This window comes from Lepidothrix coronata, unplaced genomic scaffold, assembly GCF_001604755.1.
Source record: "Lepidothrix coronata isolate B3197 unplaced genomic scaffold, Lepidothrix_coronata-1.0 Scaffold15, whole genome shotgun sequence".
NCBI classification, from domain to species: Eukaryota; Metazoa; Chordata; class Aves; order Passeriformes; family Pipridae; genus Lepidothrix; species Lepidothrix coronata.
In genome coordinates, this window is record NW_016690195.1 from 4,576,953 (window position 1) to 4,601,202 (window position 24,250).

At 38.0% G+C, this 24,250-nt stretch overlaps 1 protein-coding gene across 9 annotated transcripts in view; it reads left to right on the forward strand.

The window, feature by feature from the left end:
- Positions 1-24,250, forward strand: part of OXR1 (oxidation resistance 1) — a 227,932-nt gene that overhangs the window by 195,363 nt on the left and 8,319 nt on the right. For 5 of the 9 annotated variants that reach the window (XM_017806367.1, XM_017806366.1, XM_017806370.1 and 2 more), the window contains 3 exons: positions 16,694-16,774; positions 20,155-20,280; positions 23,068-23,220. In XM_017806367.1, the coding sequence (XP_017661856.1) occupies positions 16,694-16,774; positions 20,155-20,280; positions 23,068-23,220 (360 nt within the window). Of the gene's footprint in view, positions 1-7,104; positions 7,275-16,693; positions 16,775-17,170; positions 17,572-20,154; positions 20,281-23,067; positions 23,221-24,250 lie in introns of those variants that run through there. The other 4 variants (XM_017806373.1, XM_017806374.1, XM_017806372.1 and 1 more) reach the window with 4 other exon arrangements.

A 24,250-nucleotide genomic window follows, 5' to 3' on the forward strand; every position in this document is an offset into this window, starting at 1 on the left:
TTACTCCAGTGCAATCTAAGCGGGTGGACAGTATAACTGAAGCGTTTTTGTAGGTATTGGGCTTGAAAACAGCCTGCCTTCTTCAGATCACAGGGATGGGAGAATTGGGGTGGAAGGGAAATGGAAAGCAACATCCTGATGTGCAAATACATCACAAAGTACTGTTGACCTACCAAAAGACTAAGGTAGTGGAGTATCTTTTTTTTCCAGAAAGTGTTCTGCCTGTAATTGTAATCACTGTACAATGTCTTAAAATCAGAGAAGCAGGAATGAGGGTTAATGGGTTGTTGTAGCCAGGTGGGTGTCAGTCTCTTCTCCCAGGCAACCAGCAGCAGGATAAGAGGAAGATACAGTCTTAAGCTCTGCCAGGGGAGGTTTAGGTTGAATATTAGAAAAAAGTTTTTTACAGAGAGAGTAATCAGACATTGGAATGGGCTGTCCAGGGAGGTGATGGATTCACTGTCCCTGGAGGTTCTTAAGATGAGACTGGATGTGGCACTTGGTGCCATGGTCTAGTGTTGGATCAAGAGTTGGACCTGATGATCTCGGAGGTCTTTTCCAACCTGGTCAATTCTGTGATTCTGTGATTGTCTTCAACTTATGTAAATGGGCTTACACCAAAGAAGAGGGTATTATGAGTTGTGTGGGATTGTTGGGTTTTTTTATGTGGGTGTGTTTTGGTGTTGGTTTTGCGATTCTTTTTTACCATCTGTACTGAGCTATAGACAGAGAGGTATATTTATCATGGTGTTCTTTTTTTATTTGATGTGTCTTGAGTGCAAATGCTAATGGCTTTCTGTATCTGTTAGCACAAATAATGAACAGTAGTTTGTGTTAATAAACAAATGCTTTCTCCAAAGCATATTCCATACTTGCATCTAAACATGCAAGTACATGCATGTTTATTGACAGCAAGCCGACTCCTTCTGTTGTGCAGTGCCTCAGAAACAATTGCTATCAGTACTTTATGGTGTAATCTTGTTTCCTTTTTTAGTTCAAGTTGTGTATATAGTAGGTTCCTATTTAAACCTGAAATCTGTTAAGCAAACAGATGAATTGCTCTGCACTAGAATAATTCTTATTTAAAGAGTTGAGTCTTCCTTTCCCCTTCCCTCAGCTTCTCCCTGTCATTTGATCTCATTTATTGCCATTATTCAAAACTGAGTGATACTTCAGGTCCATGTAAATCTAAATACTCATCCACAAGGTGTTTGAAAACAGGAAATTTGTTGTCTTAGGATCCACAAACTTACAGTAGTCTTAAAGTAGTTGGAAGCGCATCTGTTTTGTTTTCATTATCCTGTTCATTTTTCAGAAAATACAGAAAATTAGTTTGATTTAAAGCTGTCTAGAAGTTAATTTCTGAAATAAAGTATGAGTTGATAGATATTGCAAATAATTTTTCCCAGACACAGTGAGTCGTGTTCTGGACTTGCATTTCATAATAATTACCTTTTGGTTTTGCATATTAAATGTCTGTAGGAAACATAGACATAATACTTTTGGAAAGCAATATTCTATAATAACTCACTTGTCAAACTGAATTTCAGTTAGAACATTAATAATGGCCAGTCTTCGCGAGCGAAGATTTGGGAAAGGTCATTAACCCTTCGAGCCTGCGCAGTGGATTTTTTAGGTGAGACACAGCGTGCGCTGAACATTAGATGTGGTTTTAAAATGATTACTAGATGAGACCATTAGTTGCAAGTGAAGTTCTGCCTTCCTGGAATGGCATTTGACTCAGACACTCAACCTTTCACCACTGACAACACTGTAACTTCTGGAGTGTCTCAATTCTGTTTCTATGTGTTTGTAGAAGTGTGAAGGTCACAAACAGTAATTGTCTCATGGTCAGATAAGCACCTATGTCCGGTATTCCAATCTTGAAACCTTTTTCAAATATTCTTTATTGGATCTGGACTGTAGCCTATAACATTTCTATATTAAAATAGACATTGAAGTTTTAGAATGCACTGCTGTATTAAGTTTTCTATATTCTTCATCATATTTCTTCTATAAATTTGCTTCTATTCCCTACTGTATACTTCAGTGCTGGTATGCTAGTGCAACAGCTGCTTGTTGTGTCTTACATTTTAAAATGTGTTATGAACATAATACTATATAACAAGCTGGATAATACTGGATCAACAGAGAGATGAGAAAGCTTACAAGTTGGAATGAAACAATGGACAGAATGTATTTAAAGATTCACCATGCTAATAGTCCTCAAAATAAGAGTACTTTTCCAATATGTTTCTTGAAATGTTGTCTCTTTATGATAGTATATTGGATATACAAGCTAGATGATTATTTGGTTTTTATATTGTGTATTGTCAGTTTAGAAATTGGATATGTTGCTATGCAGATGTTGCTGTGCATTAGCACAGCATGTTTAGTAGGCTTTGCTCTTGTACTGAGGGATGAGTGTCTTGAATTCCAGCAGTCGTGCAATACTAAAATGTTTCTGTTAATTTGTTGTGATTGAAGAGAGAGACTGGTGTCTATTTACATAATCTAATGCCCTTTGCAGAGATTGCTAACTTCCATTCTTGGTTTTGCAATTACCTTGAGCAATATTGTCTCAACTTCATGCATGGGATATTTCTTGCTTTGCTCTATTTTGTCTCTACTTAATCTATTTGGAATCTATATATGACTTGTAAGTCAAAATTGAAGGTTTTGATTACTTGGAGCTGTCCTGTAGTTGGAATCATGAATGTGGAATTGTAACTGATGGATATTTCATCTATCTAATAGAGAGATTTGGGACAGTCTCCCTGCTAAGAGTTAAAGCAGAACCATTCAGCTAAAAAGCTTGTGCTTTTGAGATTCTTAATGGCTGTCAGCATACCTCTGAAAATACTGAGGAAAACTGTGATGGAAAAATGCTACCTTTTTTTTTTTTCCCTAAGATGTTGACAGGAAGCAAAGGATGACTTTGCTCAAATTAGACTTCCTTTCTTATGGAAACTTTATCAGTGAACTACGAAGCTGTGCTAGTGCATGTTGTATTGATACTCCTGGAGATAGCTTTTGTAATGTTTAGTGGGTTTTGTACCTGTAAAGGGGAAAGCAATCAGACTTCAGTTAGCTGTAATCCCATGTTAGCTCCACCTGCAGCAACTTTTACAAAGACCCAGTTATTCTAGACAATAGAGTAGTAGTTTCTCATAGGAGCCTGTACCTTATTTTTATTTTTTTAAATTCAACTGCATTCTAACCTCATTATTAACTTGGCACTTGTTTCTCAGTCATCTGAAAGGCTTTTTGTACCAAATAGAACTTGTCTGGTTTATCTTTAGTAAGAATCAAATCTTAATTCAGGTGACTTTTGTGTGCTTTAGCATCAAAATATGAAACTGCCTTTCTTTCGTGTAGTAGGATTCTTTCCAGAGATGATGATTTAGGTGGTCTGAGCATGTAAGTTAGGTGTCTTCCTAATTTTTAAGTTCATGGCAATTTATGTTATAAAATTATAATAAAAGGAGTAAGCATACAGGATGTTTCTTATCGGAGCTGTAAAATGCTACTCTAAATTTAAAAATATTTTAAGACTATAACAAAGTTTATAACTCCAGAGTTTTCTGTCACATTACACTAATGTGTATTAAATAATGCTATTTTAAACACTACTTGTAACAGCTTTCAGGTTTTTTTCTACTGTCCTCTTTGGTGATTGGAGCTTTTATTATAATCCTGCCTATAAAATGCCTGCTAGATGTAATTAAATAGCAATGTCATCTTTTTTAAAAATGTATTCTAACAAGTATATAGGCTACAGAAAGTGAAACTAATGTAATTACTTATCATTTGTTTGTTCCTAGGAAAACCAATACAACGGCATAAAAACAAGCTTTCTTTTTGTTGGTCACAAATGCAAATGACTTATGAATTGCACTGAGGCACTTGACTTATACAGTCTGGTTCTTATGATTTATGTTTTTGCTCAATTTTAAAGGCTGCTTCTTAAATTGGAATACTAAATTGTGAGAATAATCTTATTTTATGCATATACCTTATATCTTCTGAGGAGATGCCTGAGGATGCTTATTTTCAGTGTATCACATTAGTGACTTTTTGTCGCAAAACCTGCTCACCTACAGGGCTGCTTCATGTGGAATCAATAGCAAGTTGTAAATAAACTGAGTAATTATGCCCCCCAGCCTGCCCCCCCCGATATCCTTCTGGATATTACTAATGTAATATTGCTCAAAAAGCATGAATATTAAATATAGGCATTGTAGAATTCAGCATCACAACTTTTCTATTACTGTGGTATCAGGACACTGTTAGCTGCTAGGTGAAACAGAATAATGCCATCTTACCCAGCTGCAAAGACACTCTTCCACACCCAGTGTCCAGTCTTCCTTGGACTTCCAGACTTCCTTGAAGTTGGAGGGAGTTACTATACTTACTGTCCTCTTCCAGGGTTATGAGATCTTGTCAGCTGATAACTTGAAGTCTGGTGTGGCAAAAGGTGTAAACTAGGTAACTGATTTGGAGTGGAAATAAGGCGTTTCATTAGTTGTATCTTTATTTGCTGATACTCTCCTTTTTCTCTGCCTCTACTTTAGTATTTTTTAAGACAGATTAGTTTATTAGAAGAAACAATATTGTGAAGTGCAGTTACTGAAGTACTATGCACATTGATTGTGTAGCGATCTTTAGCTTGGTTACAAACTAACAATGACAATAACAAGATTATCATTCGGTGTAATTAGATACATTTTCTGTTGCTCTGTTGTCTAGGTAGCAAATAGGTGGATGCTCTCAAGTGTTTGCTGCTAGTTCTGCACATATGTCAGGTCTGAGCTCATACTCCTCCCTAGAATCTTGTAATGAAGCACTCTTATGGCAAGGCCTACATTCATTGCAACAAGATATGAGGTTCTGATTCAAATTAATAGATCAATAGTATAATCCACAAATGCACAAAAGAATAAAAAGGCAGTTTATTCATCTTTAAGGGATGATACTGGGGTCAAGTTGCTCATGTGGGCTTTTTCTCTGACTAACAGAAACACATCTTTACACTTATTTGAAAAGAAGTGTTACAGGGCTTTAAAGGAGATCAGTCATGAGAGAACCTTTGCCACTTTTACGATTGCACTGTTTCTCGGTGCTGCTCAAGATCTCCTGCCCTGCTTCCTGCCCCCCTGCCGCAGATGCTCACAGCAGCAGCAGCAGCCCCCACCAGCTGGAAGACTGAGCATCAAAACAGGCTGCAAAGGAGTCTGATGAAGTTACTAGTGCACTCATTCCCATTAAACTTTGCAGCTGTAAATAAGTGAAAAAGTGAGTTGTCAGATCTAACAAAGAAGTTATTGCTCCTTTCATTTGAGCAAGTCGTCAAAATCCTTTTGAGAAGTTCTGGGAAAAGCCAGTTTTATTTAGAGAGAAGCTAAAAACTTCTAAGCAAATTGTTTGAATTGTTTAAGTGTTCTAGAACAAAACATTGGTGAGTGGGTCAGGTTCTTTTCTTCCTCTCTCAGTCTCGGAGAAACAGTATGTTGAGAAGTGTTAGAGAGGATTTTGTTTTTTTTTTTTTTTTAAGGGGGGGAAAATATGACTGCTAAAATAGGCTGTGGAGGAGTTAGTTGTAGCTTTTGCTTTCTGGCTTAGAGGTCTCATGTTCAGAGGAAATTTGAAATAATTTTTCTGCATACTTTCTATTCCTTTAAGATTTCCCAGACTTGGTAGGGGAGGGGGTGGTGTCTGTAGCTTGTATTTCATTTTTAATATTGATGGTAATTCTCCTTTGAAACAGTTTTAAAGTTGTCCAGGTTTTGTTCATGTTTTAACTCAGTATTAGTTAATTTATTTGGAAAAACAAAATACACAAACCAAACCAAATACACCCAAATACATAAATGGACATATGGTTTATTGTTGGAATCTTACCCCATTTGACTGTGTATCTAGTGTATTATTATATATTTGAATTTCTTAAACCCCAGCTTCCATGTCCTAGTGATAAAAATGTTTTAAATTGCTACCTTAATAGTTCTCGTAAGCTAGGACGAATTTACTTTTAGATCTGCCAGCTCCTGAGTAAGGTTTTACTGAAAAGAAAAATAATTTATCCACGTGAATGTAGGTACTAGTGCAAGGTGAGTTCTTCCAGAACATGGCCTGCAGTAAAATACATGTTTTGGTTCTGGTTCTCTCTGCTTGGACATCTTGGCTCTTAGATCATACTGCAACAGCACAAGTGAGCAATTATTTAATGTTGTTGTGATGCTACCCTGGCCTATTTAATACTTTTACGCAGAATTTGGAGCATAGATGGTGTGGAGTTTTTTGGATTGTTTTTGTTGGTTGGTGGTTTGTTTGTTTTGTTTGGGGAGGGGTTGGCATGTGGGGTTTTTGTTCTTTTCTGTTTTGGGGTGTGGGATAGAGAGCCTCCAAGTGCTACTACAAGGAAATTCTCAAAGGGTTGCTAGGGATTTTACTATTGCACATGATATTTTATATAAACATCCCTCCTTAAGGGAAAAAAAATTAAATCATGATTCCAGAAATAATTTACTGCTGGGACTAGCATTTAACCCATACAGCAAGTTTATCTTATAGGCAGAAGGATTCATTTTATTCTTGTAGCTTACAAAATGAAAATGCTGCAAGGATAACAGTTTCTGAATGCTTCAAAACCTGTTTTTCAAATAGTATTTTAAATCTTCACTCACCACTTTTCTAAGTGATTCTGGACTCTAAAAAATGACTGACAGGGTTTATATACAGTTATCAACATAGGGAAGACAAATTATTAATAAAATATTGAATACAAATTTGTTGCCATTAGAACTTGTTTATGAAGAGTTATGCTGTAGTAGAATATTGCAGGCAGATCTTAGGGATTATTTTTGTGTTCTTCAGTATTGTATAAAAACAATTAAGTTGCTCTGTATCTTTAAATATTTTAGCCTTTTTAACAAACTAGTGCTCTGCAACCACACTTGAACACAGGAAACCTTTCTTCTTCGGTGCCGTCATCACTTGCGATACATCCCCCTACTGTACAATCGCTCATTTGTTCCCTGCCTTGTCAGTCAAACGTGAGCGTCTGGCAGACCGTCCTGTCAGCGTGTCGTGGGACTCTGCCTGTGCCTGGAACTGACAGCAGGTACAGAGAATGCTTGCAAACAGCCTTGCATCGTATTTTTCTTTTCAATTTCTTTTTTTAGTCTCATTTTATTTTTAGAAGGGAAATGTCTCGTCTCTGGTATGGGAAGAAGGGAAGGAAGCACCAGCCAGTTAATCGTAAATGCGCTCTGGTAATTTTCAGTGTAGTGTGTTCATTTCTGTTATTGCAGTCTTTAAATGTTGTGGTGCAGAGACAGTTTCTGGAAGTCTAAATTTTGGATGTGTAAACAGGATGATGGGTCACACTTTCGTTACCTTTGGCACATAAGCTAATTGCCTGTATTCCTCTGGCATTAGATGAGAGAAACTACTTTGAGCATTAAGGGGTGCAGCAGTTTTAAGATGTTTTTTTTTTTTTCGTTTGGAGTATTGCATTTTTTCACCAAAAATGTGATTTATAGCTAAATACTGAGAAGAGGAGTTTACACTGGCATTTAATTAGAGCAGGATAAATTTCCTGAGTTACCATTACCTTCTCAGAAGTCATTCAACAGTATGAAGGTCTGATACTACTTCTAAATCCAGGAAGATGAGTATACTGTAGTCCCACTCTCACATTTATAATGGAGGGGAGAACCAATACCACTTTTTGCAGTTTAGATTATATTTGCATTAGATTGTGAAAGTAACTGTGGGAGTTTTTAGTGTTGTTTTTCCCTAACAGACCTTTTGCAGTAGTATTTAATTTGTAGTAGTATGTAAAGGAAATAGTTTTCAGTGGAACTTAGAAAACAGTAACATCTTGGGGATAAGGAGGAAACGATCTTGACAATATACTTCTTTGTGCTTTTACCCACTGGTAAATCTGGAAGATAGTTTTCATTTAGGCGCTGTCTGCGACAGGCTTTTTACTGCCTTTTTTAAGAGTTACAGATCTCCTGGGTTTTGATACATACTTCTTTCAAGGTGCTGCTGACTTTGGCTTTTATTTTTCATATTGTATTTATTTACAGTTTTTTATTCATTCTTTTATCTAGTATTTTTATCTTTATTTGGAGCCAGATCACTTGAAAAATATGAAATTGCCTTGTTACAGCGAAAGGTTCTGTAAATGTGTGTTCCTAAATAACAAACATTTTTGAAGTAATAGGCACTTAACTTTCCTCTGTGGTAGTGGAGTGTAAAATGGAGATATAATACCTAAATGAACTGAAATGTTATTTTAACATAACCTTTACCAGTGTAAAAAGTATCTGAAGTTTATCAAGAATGTGTGTTTTAACATATAGATATATACATAAGTAAATAGCTATATCTTGCTCAGATAATTAAAAAAGTAGTATTATCCCTTATTATAATTGTTTCCCTTAGATTGTTTCCCTTAACTTTAGCCAGAGTCTAACTATGCTTATAAAAGTAATACTTATCAGCTCTTAAGGAGAGGTTGAACTAAAGAAGACCATGTGGATCATCTTTGCTCTGAGAGAGGGACAGAACAGGCTATTTTAACATGTAAAAGAAATCAAATCAGAAAAAGAGGCTAAAGAAGTATCTACAGATGGGAATATTTTTAAAATGTTGCTATGTCTACAAGATATACTCTCTTCTTGAAGTCGGGTTTTTTCTTCAATTAATGATCATAAAGCTAATGTGCAACTGTAACCTTTTTGCAGAAAAGAGAGAAGTAGTATTGGTATAATTACTTCTGTGTTATGCAGGGCGGTGGGAAGCATATTGAAGAGACTGTCTGTATATGAAGTGTACAGATTTGTGACTAAATTTCTCATTAGTGGTTGTTCTGAAATTTGGATGAAAACTCACATGAAATAACAATTGCTGGACCAAATAGAGTGATGTAATAAAACAATGCTAGCTTCAAGCAACTAAGTTGCCTTGGATTATTTACCTGAAAGGGCTTTTCCTTATGATGGAGTTAATTTGGGGTAAGTGTTGTAGGGGTTTGATACTTTCCCAGGATAAGAGATCAAGGTTTTGGTGACTAACCTGTGCATTATGCTCCTCTTTAAAATGCCAGTAATGTTAGCTTCCCACGTTTTATTAAGTGTTTGGTATTTGTGTCTCTTTATTGTACTGCAATACAAGAGATGCCAGTAGATTTCTAGAATGTCAAAAATGCAGGCAATGATTCTTCCTATCAAAGCATTTCAGACAAAAGACATCAGACAATGCAAGAGAACAAAAAGTGGATTGCCTTCTTTGGGAATGCTTGTCCCTGCTTTGCAGAGCTTGGATAGGCAGTGTAGCCAAAGGGGGCAAAACCAATGAAAACTGATCTTTGGCTTTTATATTCTGAAGATATTAATATGCAAAGGGAATTAAAGCAGTGTTGGTTTTAACAGTTTGAATTATTTAAGACTTGCACAACTTCTGAGGTTCTGATTTATTGGTTAGCTGTAGTTGGCAAGCTAATGCCTGTAGGTCTTTGGCTATTATGGAGATATAATAATAGGACTTACATGTAAAAGATAAAAATTTAGTACTTCTTTCCTGTGGATATCGGAAGTGTGAGGTTGCATCAATCCAATAATAACACTGCAGGAATATTTTGAAAGTCAACTTTCCGTACTAAGTTTTGTTTTAGAGTAATGAGTGAACTAATGATCTGAGGTTTTTTAGTAATAAAAAAAGCAGAGTGCAATCCAGTACTTTCTTACACAGATCACTAAGCCTAGAACCTTTTCTTGATGACAGATGTCTGCCATACCCACTGTCCTAAGTACTTTAGGGGTTTATACATCATACACTCAACTAGATGTTCCAATGTGGACCTGTTGGACTGAGTCCAGAGGAGAGCCAAAGTTGATCTAAGGGCTGGAGTACCTCTTCTGTGAAGTCAGGGTGAGAGAGTTGTGGCTGTTTTAACCTGGAGAAGAGAAGGCTCTGGGAAGACATTGTAGCACCTCCCAGTGCTTAAAGGAGCTACAAGAAAGCTGGAGGGCATGTAGTGATAGGACAAGAGGGAATGGCCTTAAGCTGCAGGAGGATAGGTCTAGATTAGATACTATGAAGAAATTCTTCACTGTGAGGGTGGTGAGACACTGGAAAAGATTATCCGGAGAAGTTGTGAAATCCCCATCCCTGGAGGTGTTCAAGGCCAGGTTGGATGGGACTCTGAGTAACCTGGTCTAGTGGAAGGTTCCCTGCCCATGCCAGGGGAGTTGGAGCTAGATGGGCTCTAAGGTCCTTTCCAAACCTGACCATTCTATGATTCTAGATCTTCCATTGACTTATTAGGTGTTATATTGCTTACATTTTTAATAATTGGGAAATATTCACTGCAGATGCAGTCAAATTAGAGGAGCGGGTGAACATTCAAAAAGGTTAGTTATAAATGAGTAGTAGAAGCTTATATTTGTATGTTTTTAATGATCTGTGCAATCTGAAGTTGATCCTTAGTTGATCTGTTTTCTCATTAAAGTAAGAGAAACATTTTCATACTGGACTATGATTCAGTTACTTCTAAGCATAATTTGTAACACTTTCTTGTCAAACCTGAGAGAATCTTTGCAGAGCAGAGTATCAGAACTGAGATGTAACCTTGCTCAGTCTGCCTTGTTCTGGAGTGGCAGCTTGAGGTCAGGCACCAGGTGCTGTGGTTTCAGCAATGAAACTCTGGGTTCTCTGCTTGCTAGTGAAGAACTTCCTTAAATGGTTTTGCAAGAGAACTGGGTTTTATTGGTCATGTTGCTACAGATCTTTTTTCTTTGAACAAAATGAGTACAGTTTCCTAGCCTGCCTCATTAAGAAAGTAGTTTTCTTACAGCTAGTTCTTAATTCTTTACACCAACATCCTAAACTGCTTGATGTTTTCTGTGTAAAATTTAGTTCTCTTGGTGGCATTATCATCTCTCAAATGAGTGTTTTCTCATATCTTGAAAAAATAGCTTATTAAGTTTTTCAGACTCGGTGTAACACTTTGTGTGCTGCAGGCTTTGATTGCTGTCTTCTCAAGTTCATTTATTCTGATTATTGCAGATTTTTTATCTTCAATATATGCTAATTACAGTTTGGTGCAGTTACTGTGGGCTTAGAGCACTTTGAGGCAGATACTTAACAGTTCATCTTGCAAAGCTGTGAAGACAATAGTGGTCACGGGGAGAATGCTGCTGTCACATGACATACTCAGCATTTCTATCCCTGCTCTGGAAAACAGCCTGGTGTGCAAAACAGTTCCAGGAGGGCCAGCTTTAAAGATACTGAAGGAGAGAAAAAGCCACAATGCCAACCAAACCAGGGGACTGCTGTCGTTTTCTGGTCCTTCTCTGCTTAAAGTGGCTAGTTGTTGTCCCTTCCCTTCTGTTAGGATCCAGTTGCCATATGCCAAAGTCAATAGTATGGATTTTACTGAATGTTAAATATGAGGTAGAGAGAAATAGGGAGGGGGTGGAGGTGAGGGAGAGAAAGAATGAGAGAGATACAGATTAGGTAAAAAGATAAAGATATCACCACCAGATGGATTCTGATGGCTTCCTGCTGGTCCTTTTTCTTCTGGTCTACTTGGGGGTGAGGGTCCCCTAAGTCATGCTTATGGGGTACCACTTTAATACAGTCCAAGTCCTGGATATTCAAGGGGCATCAGATGTTCCCATAACGTGGGATGGCATGAGTGTAAGCAGTTCTTTCTTTCCTACAGTTTGCACAGTAGAATTTTGTCCAGTGTGTGGAATTCAAACCTTTACCTTCATTTAGGTCTGGAATTAGTGCTTTCTTTTCTCACAGTTTTCCATGGTGGGAATCTTTGTTCTGGTAGGTTACCTAGATTTGCCTTGCCAGGCCTGGTTCCTATTTTTGCCATCTGCGTTTATCTCGAGTTTCTATCGTGGCAGCTTTTCTTATGGGAGTTTCTTTTTGACAGTGTTTTGAGACAACTTACTGCGTTCTTTAAGTCCTAACACTTTCCCTGTTAGCAGTAGTGTGACAGGGAGCTGAAAACCACACAAGACAGTAAATGGATAGCTTTGTAGCCACACTGATTAAAAATTAATCAAATTAAATTAGTTGTAGGTTGTTGTTGGTTGGGTTTTTTCAAATTATACCTGTAACTGTTTATCTGATGTGGTAAGCCCCATGTATTAATGCATCATCGTGATGTAATCAATATGTCTCAAATCATGTTTGTGTTGGAGGGATCTGCTTCTTTGTTATTGTTTTCTCTCAAGCAGTGTGTAACTGATTTTGGGAGGAAACTAAATTTGTCTAAAAAATAAAGTTAGTGTTTTCTCTTAAAATATTCACAGCAGCATTTGGTTCACAAATGTACCTTTTGTTTTTATCAGAAGGTATTTACAGACTTCAGAAAATGTTTGATCCTTTCTTCCCCCTCCCTGTTCATTGATAAATTGGAGATGGACTGATACTTTGAGGTAACTTTGTAAGTGACCTGATAAAATTACATTGGCTTTTTTTTTTTTTAATTAAGAGTCCTGGAATTTTAAGAGTGAAACTTTTTCTAAATCTCAAGAATTAACGTTCATGAAGCTTACAGTTCACTTGATTTTACACCGATGTATGAAGATCCAAAGTAAAATTGCTCAGCTTTCATTCTTTCTTAATACTTGTTTTTTATTTCATATTCAGAGTTGCACTCTTACGTGTAAGAGAGCCACTTTTACCGTTAAGCTTTACCCATTCTTATCTTTCAGAAGCACTGTTCAGCTCTGATAAGACCCTCCCTTTCTCGATGGAGACAGTTTCAGCTATTTGTTAACTGTGAAAGTTTAGCTGTGTTTGTTTTGAGGGCAGCAGTTGAACCTCCCTGTTAGCAAACAGACATTGGGGGAGGTGTGTCTCTTGTGGCTTTGTTAAACTGAGGAATCCCTCACTGGTGTAAAAAGTTTTCATTTTCACATCTGCCTGTGGCAGAATGATATGGCCAGTGGCTGAAAGGGCTGATCAAACGTCAAACAATTTTAACTGCATTTTCATATGTTGTTGAAGGACAGAAAAGTTCCATATTCAGAATTTTGGTTTCTGTTTTGTTCACTGCATATGCCAGCGTAGCTTGTAAGAGTTCAGTACTCTTTACATATTTTCAGAAAAACAAAGTTTAGAAACATGAGTTTCTCCAAAAGGAGAATCCTTAATTCATTAAATAATAAAACTAATGTGTGTTCTGCTAGATGATTAACTCACATATACATGGTGTGGGGAGTCCAACTGAAAGAGTCATAGGACTCATCCCATGTTTTCTCATCAATGCTTCTGTTATGAATAGAGCAGGTAGTATTAGATGTCTAAGGATATATTCCATATCTTTACAAACTTGGGAGTTGTCCCGTGGTAGACAGTTTCAAGTGCCTCAGCAAAAAACCCTTTTTGCCCTAAGCACACTAATATCCTAGCTGTACACATTATTTGTTTTGGTCTATTCCAGCCAGTGCCCAGATTAACCACAAGAGGTTTAGCTGGTTTTCTCTCCTCCTGCATTCTTTTTGAAGAGAAAATAACTAGAGGGAGAACAAAGGGTAGGTGCTTCAGGAACACTTTCTGATCCTCAAAAAGTAGCTTTGGATGTGAAGAAAACTGGATGCTGATACAACATAGTAAAGAGAGTGCAACAAATAAAGCACATAGCAAACTCATACAGATAGACCTGCATTTTATTTCTGGGCAAAATACTTAGATTACTACAATTTTAGGCAATTTGGCAATTTATATGTAAAGATATGAACTATATTAGAATTTAGAAAGCTTTTTCTATACTTTAAGGACTTAATTGTAAGAACTTGTCAAGGTTGGCTCTGGACCTGGCTCAGTCAAATTTTGAAAGGCTCCAAGGGTAGAGATACTGCAGCCTCCCTGAGAAACCTGTTCCAGTTCTTAACTGTTGATGAACATCAATCCTTGGGGCCCAGTGGTCCAGCCGGTTTTTCAGCTTTGTTCTTCACACATTTGATGGGTAACTGATTTGATTGCAAGGCTACTATAGAAAAGAATCAAAAAAAGCCTTGGTGAAATAGAGGTAAATGGCATCCCCTTCTGCCTGGCCAAAAATGAAAGAATGTCTCATTACTAAGAAACATTTTATACTGAAAACCACACTCCAACATGATGAATATGAATTTGTCTTTTATGAATGAAATACCTCTCTTTCCAGTTAAATCTAATACTGTATGAAAAACTAAGTTCTCTGAGAATGAAAATTCAAAGTAGAATGAGGTGGTAGAAGCTCCTGAAATGATCAGAACAGACAACTCAGGAGGGCTGGGTATGGGGGAGAAGAGGGGAGAAAACACTTTTCTTTAGCTTGGTGAAGTAGAATAGAAAATTATGATGACTATAAGGAAGGAACATGAAGAAATCTTGATGGAAGAGGAAACAGCATAAATAGATTATGAATTAAACCGGATTATAAAACAGAATAAACTTCTAATGTCCCTTCTAACATTTTAAAATGGTGCTCTCAAGCCGGGCAGGGACAAAATGCTGGCTGTTTTCAAGATGTATCTCAACCAATTCCTGAATGAAGTTGTAGAAGGTAGTTTCTAGTAAACTTAGACATACATGACTTTAAGGTTGTGTAACTATTTTAATCATGAAGTACATAATCTTGTTCACTGCAAAGCAAAAATAAAGCATGTTGACCTAAACTGTAGGCACTCTATAGAAAGCCAGGTACAGTATCTGAACTGTTGAGGTATCTTAAGGTATTCAAAGCCTTGTTCAGTGATGAGTGGATAACCTTGAAACAGTTTCTTGTGGTTTACTCACTGAATTTAGTATGGACTGTATACTGAAAATATGCACTGGGTTTGAGAGGGTGGATTCCTCTCGTAATTTTTCTATGGCTAGTTTGAATTCTATGACATATGTATGATCTTTGTCATTGCATACCAATAGTCTTCCATTTTGCAGGCTTTTGTTCTTGAAAGAGATGGAACGTGAGTGTGAAACAAGTTCAGTATGCCAAAAAGTTATTGGATAGGTATTTATGTTTCTCAAACAGGAAATATGAGGCACCTCCCTGGCATATGAAAAGGTCTGTCAGATCTCAGTCACTGAGCAAAGGGGTTCATAACCAGTTCCCACGTGCAGGATGGTGACTGAGGATGCAGTTGACAGCTCAAAGGCAAAGCCTACCGAGCTTGCCTACATTTCACTGTGTGAAACAACAACTATATAATGGTGTCAGGGATTCTGAGATTTTTTTTTTTTCAAGAATCTTTAAGTAACCACATATTTATGGCTCATTGTAAGTTAACTACTGCCTTGCATGTGGTACAGACTGAGCTTAAAGAAGCAACAAGACTAAGGGGTCCTCACATTACTGCTTTTCAGGCTTACAATCATAAGTTGCTGGTGTGAACAATGTAATTTGCAATGAACTGTCATAGCAAGTAAAAGGATAAAACTACACTCATATGTTTCAGTGGAATATTGTTAAAGCTTTGAATATAGCTGCTTGACTCTGAGAATGCACAAACCGCTACAATTTCCAACAATTTTCCTGATCTTTTTTAAGAGAACAGTAGAAAAATTATGGAAATAAATTGAGTGCTAGTAATTGCAGATTATGCAGTATTAAAACTGGGTGTCACAAGTATTCCTTTTTCCTTGCCTTGCAGTTGCATGGGGTAAAGTGAACCATCGCTGCTCAAGAGCCAGTCATGCGTGACTGTGGGCTCTGTACTCAGGACAGTGGCGAGTATCTGGCCAAACTCCTTGTAGTAGGGGCAGGTAGATGGGGAGCTGCTGGACTTGTGGTTGTCTTCCTTTGCACTGTGGTAGGCTCTAGAAGTTTTTAATACACTCTTACTACATGGGACATCCATTTAATCTCTCCACCAGCTGTTTTAAGATGCTTTCATACAAATGATGATTTTGAGTTGTTCTCAAAATCACATTATTTGCTCTAGTTACATCAAAATTACTGTTGTAGTCCTTTAGCCAGCTTGTTGCACCAGAGCAGCATGTTCTAGAGCTTTCTGACTGAAGACTTTCTGGGAATACACCTCCCGCCAAAGTGGAGATGCCATTTGGAGTGAATGCGTTGACAGATGAGCAACTCCTGAAGCTTTGGAGTGGAATAGAAAGTCCAGGATAAAGATATTGTGACGTGATATTGGGATATTATTGAACTGTAGTCCTGCTACATTGTCTTTAACTGTGTCTTCACTGCCAGATAGAAAAGTCAGAACTTGCTGAGAAGCCTGAGGTTTGCTTCTAGTCTTCCTCAAGGAAAGCAAACCAGGTTCACAGGGTTCATTAATCTGGGTGTAAAGAATGTCTGAGAGGACTTTGGGGTGAAGAGTTTGGGTTAAGGCATGCAACTCAGATTGACTTTTAATTTAGCATCCTGATTTTGGTAACTTTGTGCACTCCTCTATCAGTTCTGTATTTGTCCTAGAGCAGTGAGATATATCTGACTGCTAGTGCCCTCAGTGTTTTTGTAATCTTGCTGTGTGTACTCATATGTCTAAAATCACCTACACGTGCATTGTCCTTGCAGAAACAAACATCTTTTAGCCCTTCTTGTTTGTTTGTTGTCATTGCACATTTTCCCTCCATTCTCCTCCAATTTTTTCTTTCATACCTTTTTACTTTTCTTCAACTGTCAGTGGAATTATTGTCTTCCTGTCTCCATATTCAGGTAGTGTCAGTGGCTGAGTATCACCGCAGGATCGATGCTCTAAATAGCGAAGAACTGCGCACACTCTGCAGACGTCTCCAGGTGCCCTCTTCAGTAGTTTAAACCCCATCTCCAGATACTAAAACATCTTTCTTTGTAGTGTCTTGGATCAGGGCAAGTCCCACACTCAGTGGGTTTGTCTTGTCTACAGCACTACAAGGATCCAGCAGAAAATTCCTTTGGTTTGGATGTATTTAATTGTGCAATGCTATGATGGAATCAGTAATTTTATGATGGAATTACTACTTCCACCTTTTTCGCACAGGAATTTTCTGTTAGAATTTGAAAATTTGTTCTCAGTACTGCTTGACTTGCAGTGTTGTGTTTTAACTTCCACTTTAGAATGGTGTGTTGTGTTAGATAGAAGCTTTCCTAAAAAGAATGCAAAACAGGTAAAGAATCCAAAACCTTGTTGCATGGGTGTTTAATTTTATATAGGAATCTTTCATCAAGAATCTCACAGTACTTGGCAAGTATGAAGCTTCACAACTTCTGTGGAATAGGTAAGTATTTTTCCTACTATAAAAGCAGGTAACTGAGGCAATTCAGCATGGCAAAGGTCATACACATACACACAAAACAGTACTTTGAAAGCAGTTTGGATTTTCAAAGGTCTATGGATATGAACTGAAACTATTATTTGCATTCTCTTTAGGTGTTTCTTAGTTTTTTGACAGTTATAAAATTGTATGATGTACACAGCAACTAACATAACTTACTGATGGAAAGCATAGCGTAGACCTCCCTTAAACCTCCTTAGAAGCACTGAGTACTTAGTTCTCTGTAGTAATTGCCCACTGAAACTGTAAAAAGTTCTGTGTTTTTTTTTTTTTCTGTGATCTTGGCTTTTTTTTACCTATTATGTAATTACACAAAAGAAAACATTTTATTAGCTCTGTTATTTCTGTTGATTTAATAATTGGTAGTTATTGCTTTAAAATGTTTTGTAAGTAGTACAGTTACAGAGATCAATAATGAGCATAAGCCATGAACCAAAAAGCTGCACTTCTACTTGTATAGGAAAATCAGAAATTTAAAAAAAAAAAAAAAAGAAAATTCCCTCTTGAAAACAGAACTGTTCTGTTTTTGACAAGTGGTGGTAGAGAATCCCTGTATTAATATCCTGAAAGTACAAGAGCTCCTCCCCAAATATCTTTCACCTAGAATGCCCAAGCTTGAGATTTAGGCTTTAAAAATCGATGGGATGGGTTGCTGCCTATAAACTGCCTGTTCTGAGGCCATTTGAGAGTTGTGGTCCCAGCTGTGTTGGAGACTGTGTGGCAGTTACTAATCTTGGAAGCCCCTGGAATCTAACTATAGGTCAGTTTGTTCTGTCAGAGTTTGGTGGGAAATAAATCTGTAAGTTTTGAAGCTACCCAACTTTCTGTCAAACAGATACTTTTGAACAGACGCTCTTTGACTGGTTCTACAAAGCAGTGGTCTTCCTAGAAGAAAAGTGCTTTACTGTAATAATAATGAAAAAGGCAAAAAAACAAAACAAAAACAAAACCCCAAACAAACACAAAAACACCCAAACAAAAAAAACTGAACAGAAAACCCATGACCCCCCCCGTGCCACTTGAGGCCAAATTATTCATGTTTTTGTTTTGCATGGTGGCCTTTTATTTCCTTTGTTATTCTTTAATTCTGATAAGTTTTTCTGCTGTACAGTTGAACAATGCTGAGCATGTCTGGAGTTGAAGCAGTAGTATATGATGGATGAAAGGCTTTTAAAGTGGAAAAGATTTGGACTATGAAATAACATTTTAGAGATAACACTATAATACAGCATGTAGGTCATCTTTTTGCATGTGAAGCTATATGGATAATTGCATAGTTTACATTGGAAATGTTTTTTACCTTCTATTGAAAAAATGAAGGCATGACCTTATTGCTAGTGCAATGCTTAAAGTGCACCTTTTCTTGAGTTAAAAATTAATACTGTAATTCAGTAATTGGATGAATATAGTTTGATACTTTGTAAGACTATTTTTAAGTAACAGGAGTTTGTGGTAGCAACTCTTTTTATAGTTATTGAGAGAAAGCAAAGGGATATTCTTTTTTTTTGTTTTTACTTGGGTGGCTGTATTTGTTTAAACATTCCTGTCTGTATTTCAGAGTTTTCTTTGATTTGGCTCTCTTTTCTTAACTAGGCAAGTTCACAAAAGCTCGGCAAAGTTTACCATGGTGATATTGTGAAATACTGTAGGCGTGTCCTGTATGTTTAGAGTATGAGGGATGTGGCAAACTGGAGTTGGCAGGTGGTTTTGGCAGGTATTTTCTTGAAATCTTCAGGATTCAGGCTCTAATTTGGACAGTCTGGCTTTCAGTGAAACTTTGTTTAGGCTGATAAATTATTCAGATGCACTAATTGTTGTTAAGATTTTTTTTTTCTTTAGCAAATCTCAACATTTTAATAAGTCTTGCTGCAGTGACTTATCCTGTTAACTTCTTCATTTTGTCCTACTCCTCTGTCAGATTTCACTATCCCTGATAAGGTTTAAATATCCCTGCAGCAAGATTTATAGAAGGAAACCTGTTTGGGTCTCAGCTATTCTAGTTATCAAAACATGGCACTATAATATGAAAGTGCCAGTGAATGTCAGCTGGGGTAAGAAGCTGTTGTGAACTATATCTGATGAGGAATTTTATGGCCTTCTGCCACCTCCACTAAATGGTATCTACAACAACTCAATAGGGTAGATGTATAGGTCACTTATTTTAAACTACTGCAGGACCCTTGTGCATAATGCATCTTTGCCAGACTTCAAAGCTCACTACGCAGCTTAAGTATTATTGCTGCTTTCCCTTCCCCACCCTCAATTCTTCCTTCTTTGATTCCCATAAGTGCTCTGGCAGATCAGTTTATGGTGCATCAATACTTCAAAGACTCCATTCAAATGGTTTGCTCAAAATACATAACAGCAGTCTCTCCAGATGTGTACTGCATATCTGAAAAATTTCATAAGTACTCTGAAGGAGTATTAATTTGGAAACTATTGAGAAATGTCAGTTTTTAAGCTTTAATTCCTTTTTTGTTTTTTGGTTTGTTTTTTTTTTAATTACACTTAGAATGCTGTGTTAGTATTAAAATGCAAGAACTTTATAAGGTAACTTCTGAAAAGCATTTGAAGCCCTTCAACTATGTATGGGAACTGTTTGTTTTGTTGTTTTAGCATAAAACTATAGCTTTCTTCTCAGTCGGTGTCTGGTATTATTGGTATATAGTTGTGTACCAGCTTGCTATCGGAAGCAGTGGCAATCTTGGTCAGATCAAACCTATTGGATTTCTTTATTGGATTTCTTAACTTTTGAAGGACTTGCCTAACTAACTTGATAACTGCATGATTTTAAACCTGGGAAGTTTATCTTTCCTGCTAATAGAATGGCAAATACTTACTTTCTTGCTTTTCTTTTTGTAGATAACAACAAGAGAAGATATCAATTCAAAACAGGTAACAAATATCAAAACAGACCTGGAGCCTGAAGCATTCCGGCCAAATCTTAGTGATCCAAGTGAATTACTGCAGCCAGAACAAATTGAAAAGGTATTAACTTAGATATGTCATTTTTTTTACTCCTGTATGTTAATGTATCACAAATTGTATGACTGTAGTGTAAAACACACCAGTAGGAAGACCTTGTGTGATGTTAAATAAAAGAAAATAAATTGTGTATGTTAGAAAAGATGTTAAGATCACTGAGTCTAACCACTAATTCAGCACTGCCAAGTGGACCACCAAACCATGTCCCTAAGTGCCACATGTTAAGCATCCTTTAAATACCTCCAGGAGCAGTGACTCAACCACTTCCTTGGGCAGCCTGTTCCAATGCTTGACAACCCTTTCACTGAAGAAGTCTTTCCTAAGATCCAATCCAAACCTCTGATGGCACAACTCGAAGACACTTTCTCTTGTCCTTTTACTTATTACCTGAGGGAAAAGACAGACTGCCACCTCACTACAATCTATTTTCAGGTGGTCGTAGTTGTAGAGAGCGAGTTCCCTCTGAGCCTCCCTTTTTTCAGGCTAAACAACTCCAACTCCCTCAGTCCTCTCATAATAATACCAGTGTTGCAGATACTTCATCAGCTTCACTGCCCTTCTTTGGACACAATCCAGCACCTCAATGTTTTTCTTGCAGTGAGAGACCCAGAACAGCTTGCAGTACTCAAGCCACAGCCTCACCAATGGCCATATCAGGATGCCATTCTTGTCCACTTGGGCATACTGCTGGCTCATGCTCAGCCATCTGTCAAACAGCACCTTCAGGTCCTTCTCCTCTGGGCTGCTTTCCAGCCACTCTTTCCCTAGTCTTTAGCAGTGCATGGGGTGGTTGTGAGCCAAGTGCAGGAACCCTGCACTTTGCCTTGTTGAACCTCGTACTGTTGGCCTTGGTCCAACAGTCCAGCCTGTCCAGATCCCTCTACAGATCCTTCCTACTCTCCAGCAGATCAACACTCCTGCCCACCTTGTCATCTGCAAGCTGAGGATGCACTCAATCCCCTCATCCACATCATTGAAAAAGATACTAAACAGGACTGGCTCCAGTACTGAGTGCTGGGGAACACCACTAATGACCAGCCACTCACTGGCTTTAACTCCATTCACGACCAGTCTCTGGGCTTTGCTATCCAGCCAGTTTTTTACCCAGCGAACAGGGCACCTATCTAAGCCATAAGCAGTAAGTTTCTCCAGGAGACTGCTGTGGGAAATGGTGTGAAAGGCTTTATTAAAGTCCATGTAGACAACATCCACAGCCTTTCCCTCATCCATCAAGCAGGTCACCTTGTCATAGAAGATCAGGTTGGTCAAGCAGGACCTGCTTTTCATGAACCCACACTGGCTAGGCCTGATCTCTAGTTGTGTTGCACATGCTGTGTGGTGGCACTCAAGATGATCTGTTCCATGACCTTCCCAGGCACCAAGGTCAGACTGACAGGCCTGTAGTAGATCCTGTAGGGATCTTCCTTACTGCCCATCTTGTAAATAGGCACCACATTTGCTAAGTGGGACCTCCCCAGTTAGCCTGGACTACTGGCAAATGGTAGGAAGTGGATCAGTGAGCACTTTTGCCAGCTTTGTTTCCTTGGGTGGATCCCATCTGACCTGTACATGTCTAAGCAGAGCATGATTCATCGCTAAAATACTTCCTTTTTTTTTTAATCCTAACTTTCAATACACCATGACACTTCTTGCCTGTGTTTTTGCCCCTCTTTCATTCCTTCTTGAAAACATCATGGCTTTCACTGCAGTTTTTGCTGTACAATCCAAGGTCATCTCATTTAAAACATTTATAATGAAGTTTTGGATTAAAAGGCACAGGAACAGGACAGCAAGTAACATTTACCCTTCAGCTTGTTACCTGCTGACTTGAGTGATGTAGTAACCCAATGCTGAGACATTGATGGGACATACAGTATTGTTATGCAACAATAATTGTGGTTTTACTGTCCTTGGATAAACCTTTTAGATACCTTAACAAAGAAATGTACTTCACTTGATAAATGATTCTTCTGCAGGTCACTGGTAAATGTAGGAAAAGAAACTTGTGTGAGTGACCAAAAGTAGAAAATACACATGTGAAACTTCAGGTTTAGTCTTAGTTTTTAAGGCCACTTTGTACTGGTTTAAGAGTCAACCAGCAGGGGAAATGAACTCAACTCAAAGGAGAGACCACAAGTCAGAATAACAATTTATTAAAACAACACAGCAAGCACAATCACACAAACAAACAATTGGTCCTAACCCACAAAACCCACATGTACAACCCGATACCCTGGGGCATGAACAAAGTGGTGTTCCCTGGGCCCCGCTTGAGTCCAAAGTAAAGGGAAAGGGGAAAAACCTGCTGGTGGGAGAACTGTTGCAGTCTGGTCAGAAGCGGTGATTGTAGTCCAGCTGAGGTTGAGAGCGACGAGCTGCAGTCTTCCTTCTGGATCCCACGAGTGGTTGCCAAAAGTTCTGAAACTCCAGGTTTATATATATTCCAGTTCAGGCAGAAATGGTCAATCCTTCCCTCAGAGCAGGGGAGTTCCATAAAAGGCTCAGAGCGGGGACTTCCATAAAAGGTGTGAGGACAAGAGCATTCTCTTATCTCACAGGCCTCTTAACACCTAGCCTGATGAGTCAGGCTCTATGGGCGGAGGGTGTGAACAGTTTCTGGGTAATGGCATGGAAGGCTATAGAATACCATGATGAACTGATCTCAGCTGTCCTAACTAGGACACACTTATAAGCAGTTCAGAAGAACAGAATATGCTTTCATTTACATGTAATACAATCTTAAATGTAAAAGGTATGTTAAATAAAGGGTTGTCATTTTCTTGTTAATAGCTCACAAAGTCTCTTCCACCACGGACTATTGGCTATCCATGGACTCTTGTCTACAGTACTGCGAAGCATGGCATGAGCTTGAAGACTTTGTATCGAACAATGATGGGATTAGACACACCTGTGCTGTTGGTTATCAAAGACAGTGATGGACAGGTAGGAAAATGTTTGTGTGGAAGTAGGGGACCCATCAAGAAAAATGTTTGAGAAGTACAAAGGAATAGCTGACACTTCAGTCCATCGTGGGAGATAAAATTGTGTGTATCAAGCAGGTTTTTTTCCTTAGAGATATGTTTCACTGTTAAGCAAGCCTCTGACATACTACATGTCTAGGAAATACTTTAATGATGCAAGTTCACCGTTGTAATGCATGAGTCTTGTAATACCCAGTTAAACAGTTTCGTATTTTTTTAATGCACTTAAGGCACAAGAAATACAGTCTCTAAAACTTTCTTATGCTGGAAGATCCTGTTGAGTTGGAATGTCGCTGCCAGCTGTGGGCAGTGCTTCTTGGTATGTTCTGCAGCCAAAATCTCTCTCCCTTTCAAGGGCTGTAATATCTGTCACATTATTAATTTTTGTTTCTTGAATCTCTGTAGTCGTGCTCTGTTTTCCTTTGACTGGGGTATGAATTTCAGAAAGTGACTCACATCTCACCATTTGAGTAGCAAACATCCCCTTTTAAGTATTCTAGTAACAGGTAAACATTGCAGGCAGTATGAGCCTTTTGGTTCTTCCTCTGAAACTTCTGTGCTCTCTCGTGGAAGCAAGTTACTGTTGTCATGAAAAGTTGACGGAACCACTGTAAAATCTGTAGCACTTACTTGTCCCAATTTGGTAACCACTGTTTTTATTTTCAGGAAGCATGGGCTCATGTCATTCAGGGGGTCTGAAAACTGTAAATGAAGGGTATGTTTTCTTATTCAAGTCACAACTTCATTTTTTCCTTGTTTCCTGCCTCAGGGGTCTCTTAACAAGAAAAATCCCTTCTAAATTTCTGCTAGTAGAGCAGAAAGCTCTCTTTCTGCTCTTTCCCAGAAGTTCTTTAAAAAGGAGTTTTTTCTTCATTTACTTCTTAATCTCAAAGATAAAAACTATTGAATAAATTTGACATATCTCAACATACTCATCAGCCTCTTAAATGGTAGCTTCTCCAATTCCCTTATTTATCTTCTTAAGATAAATT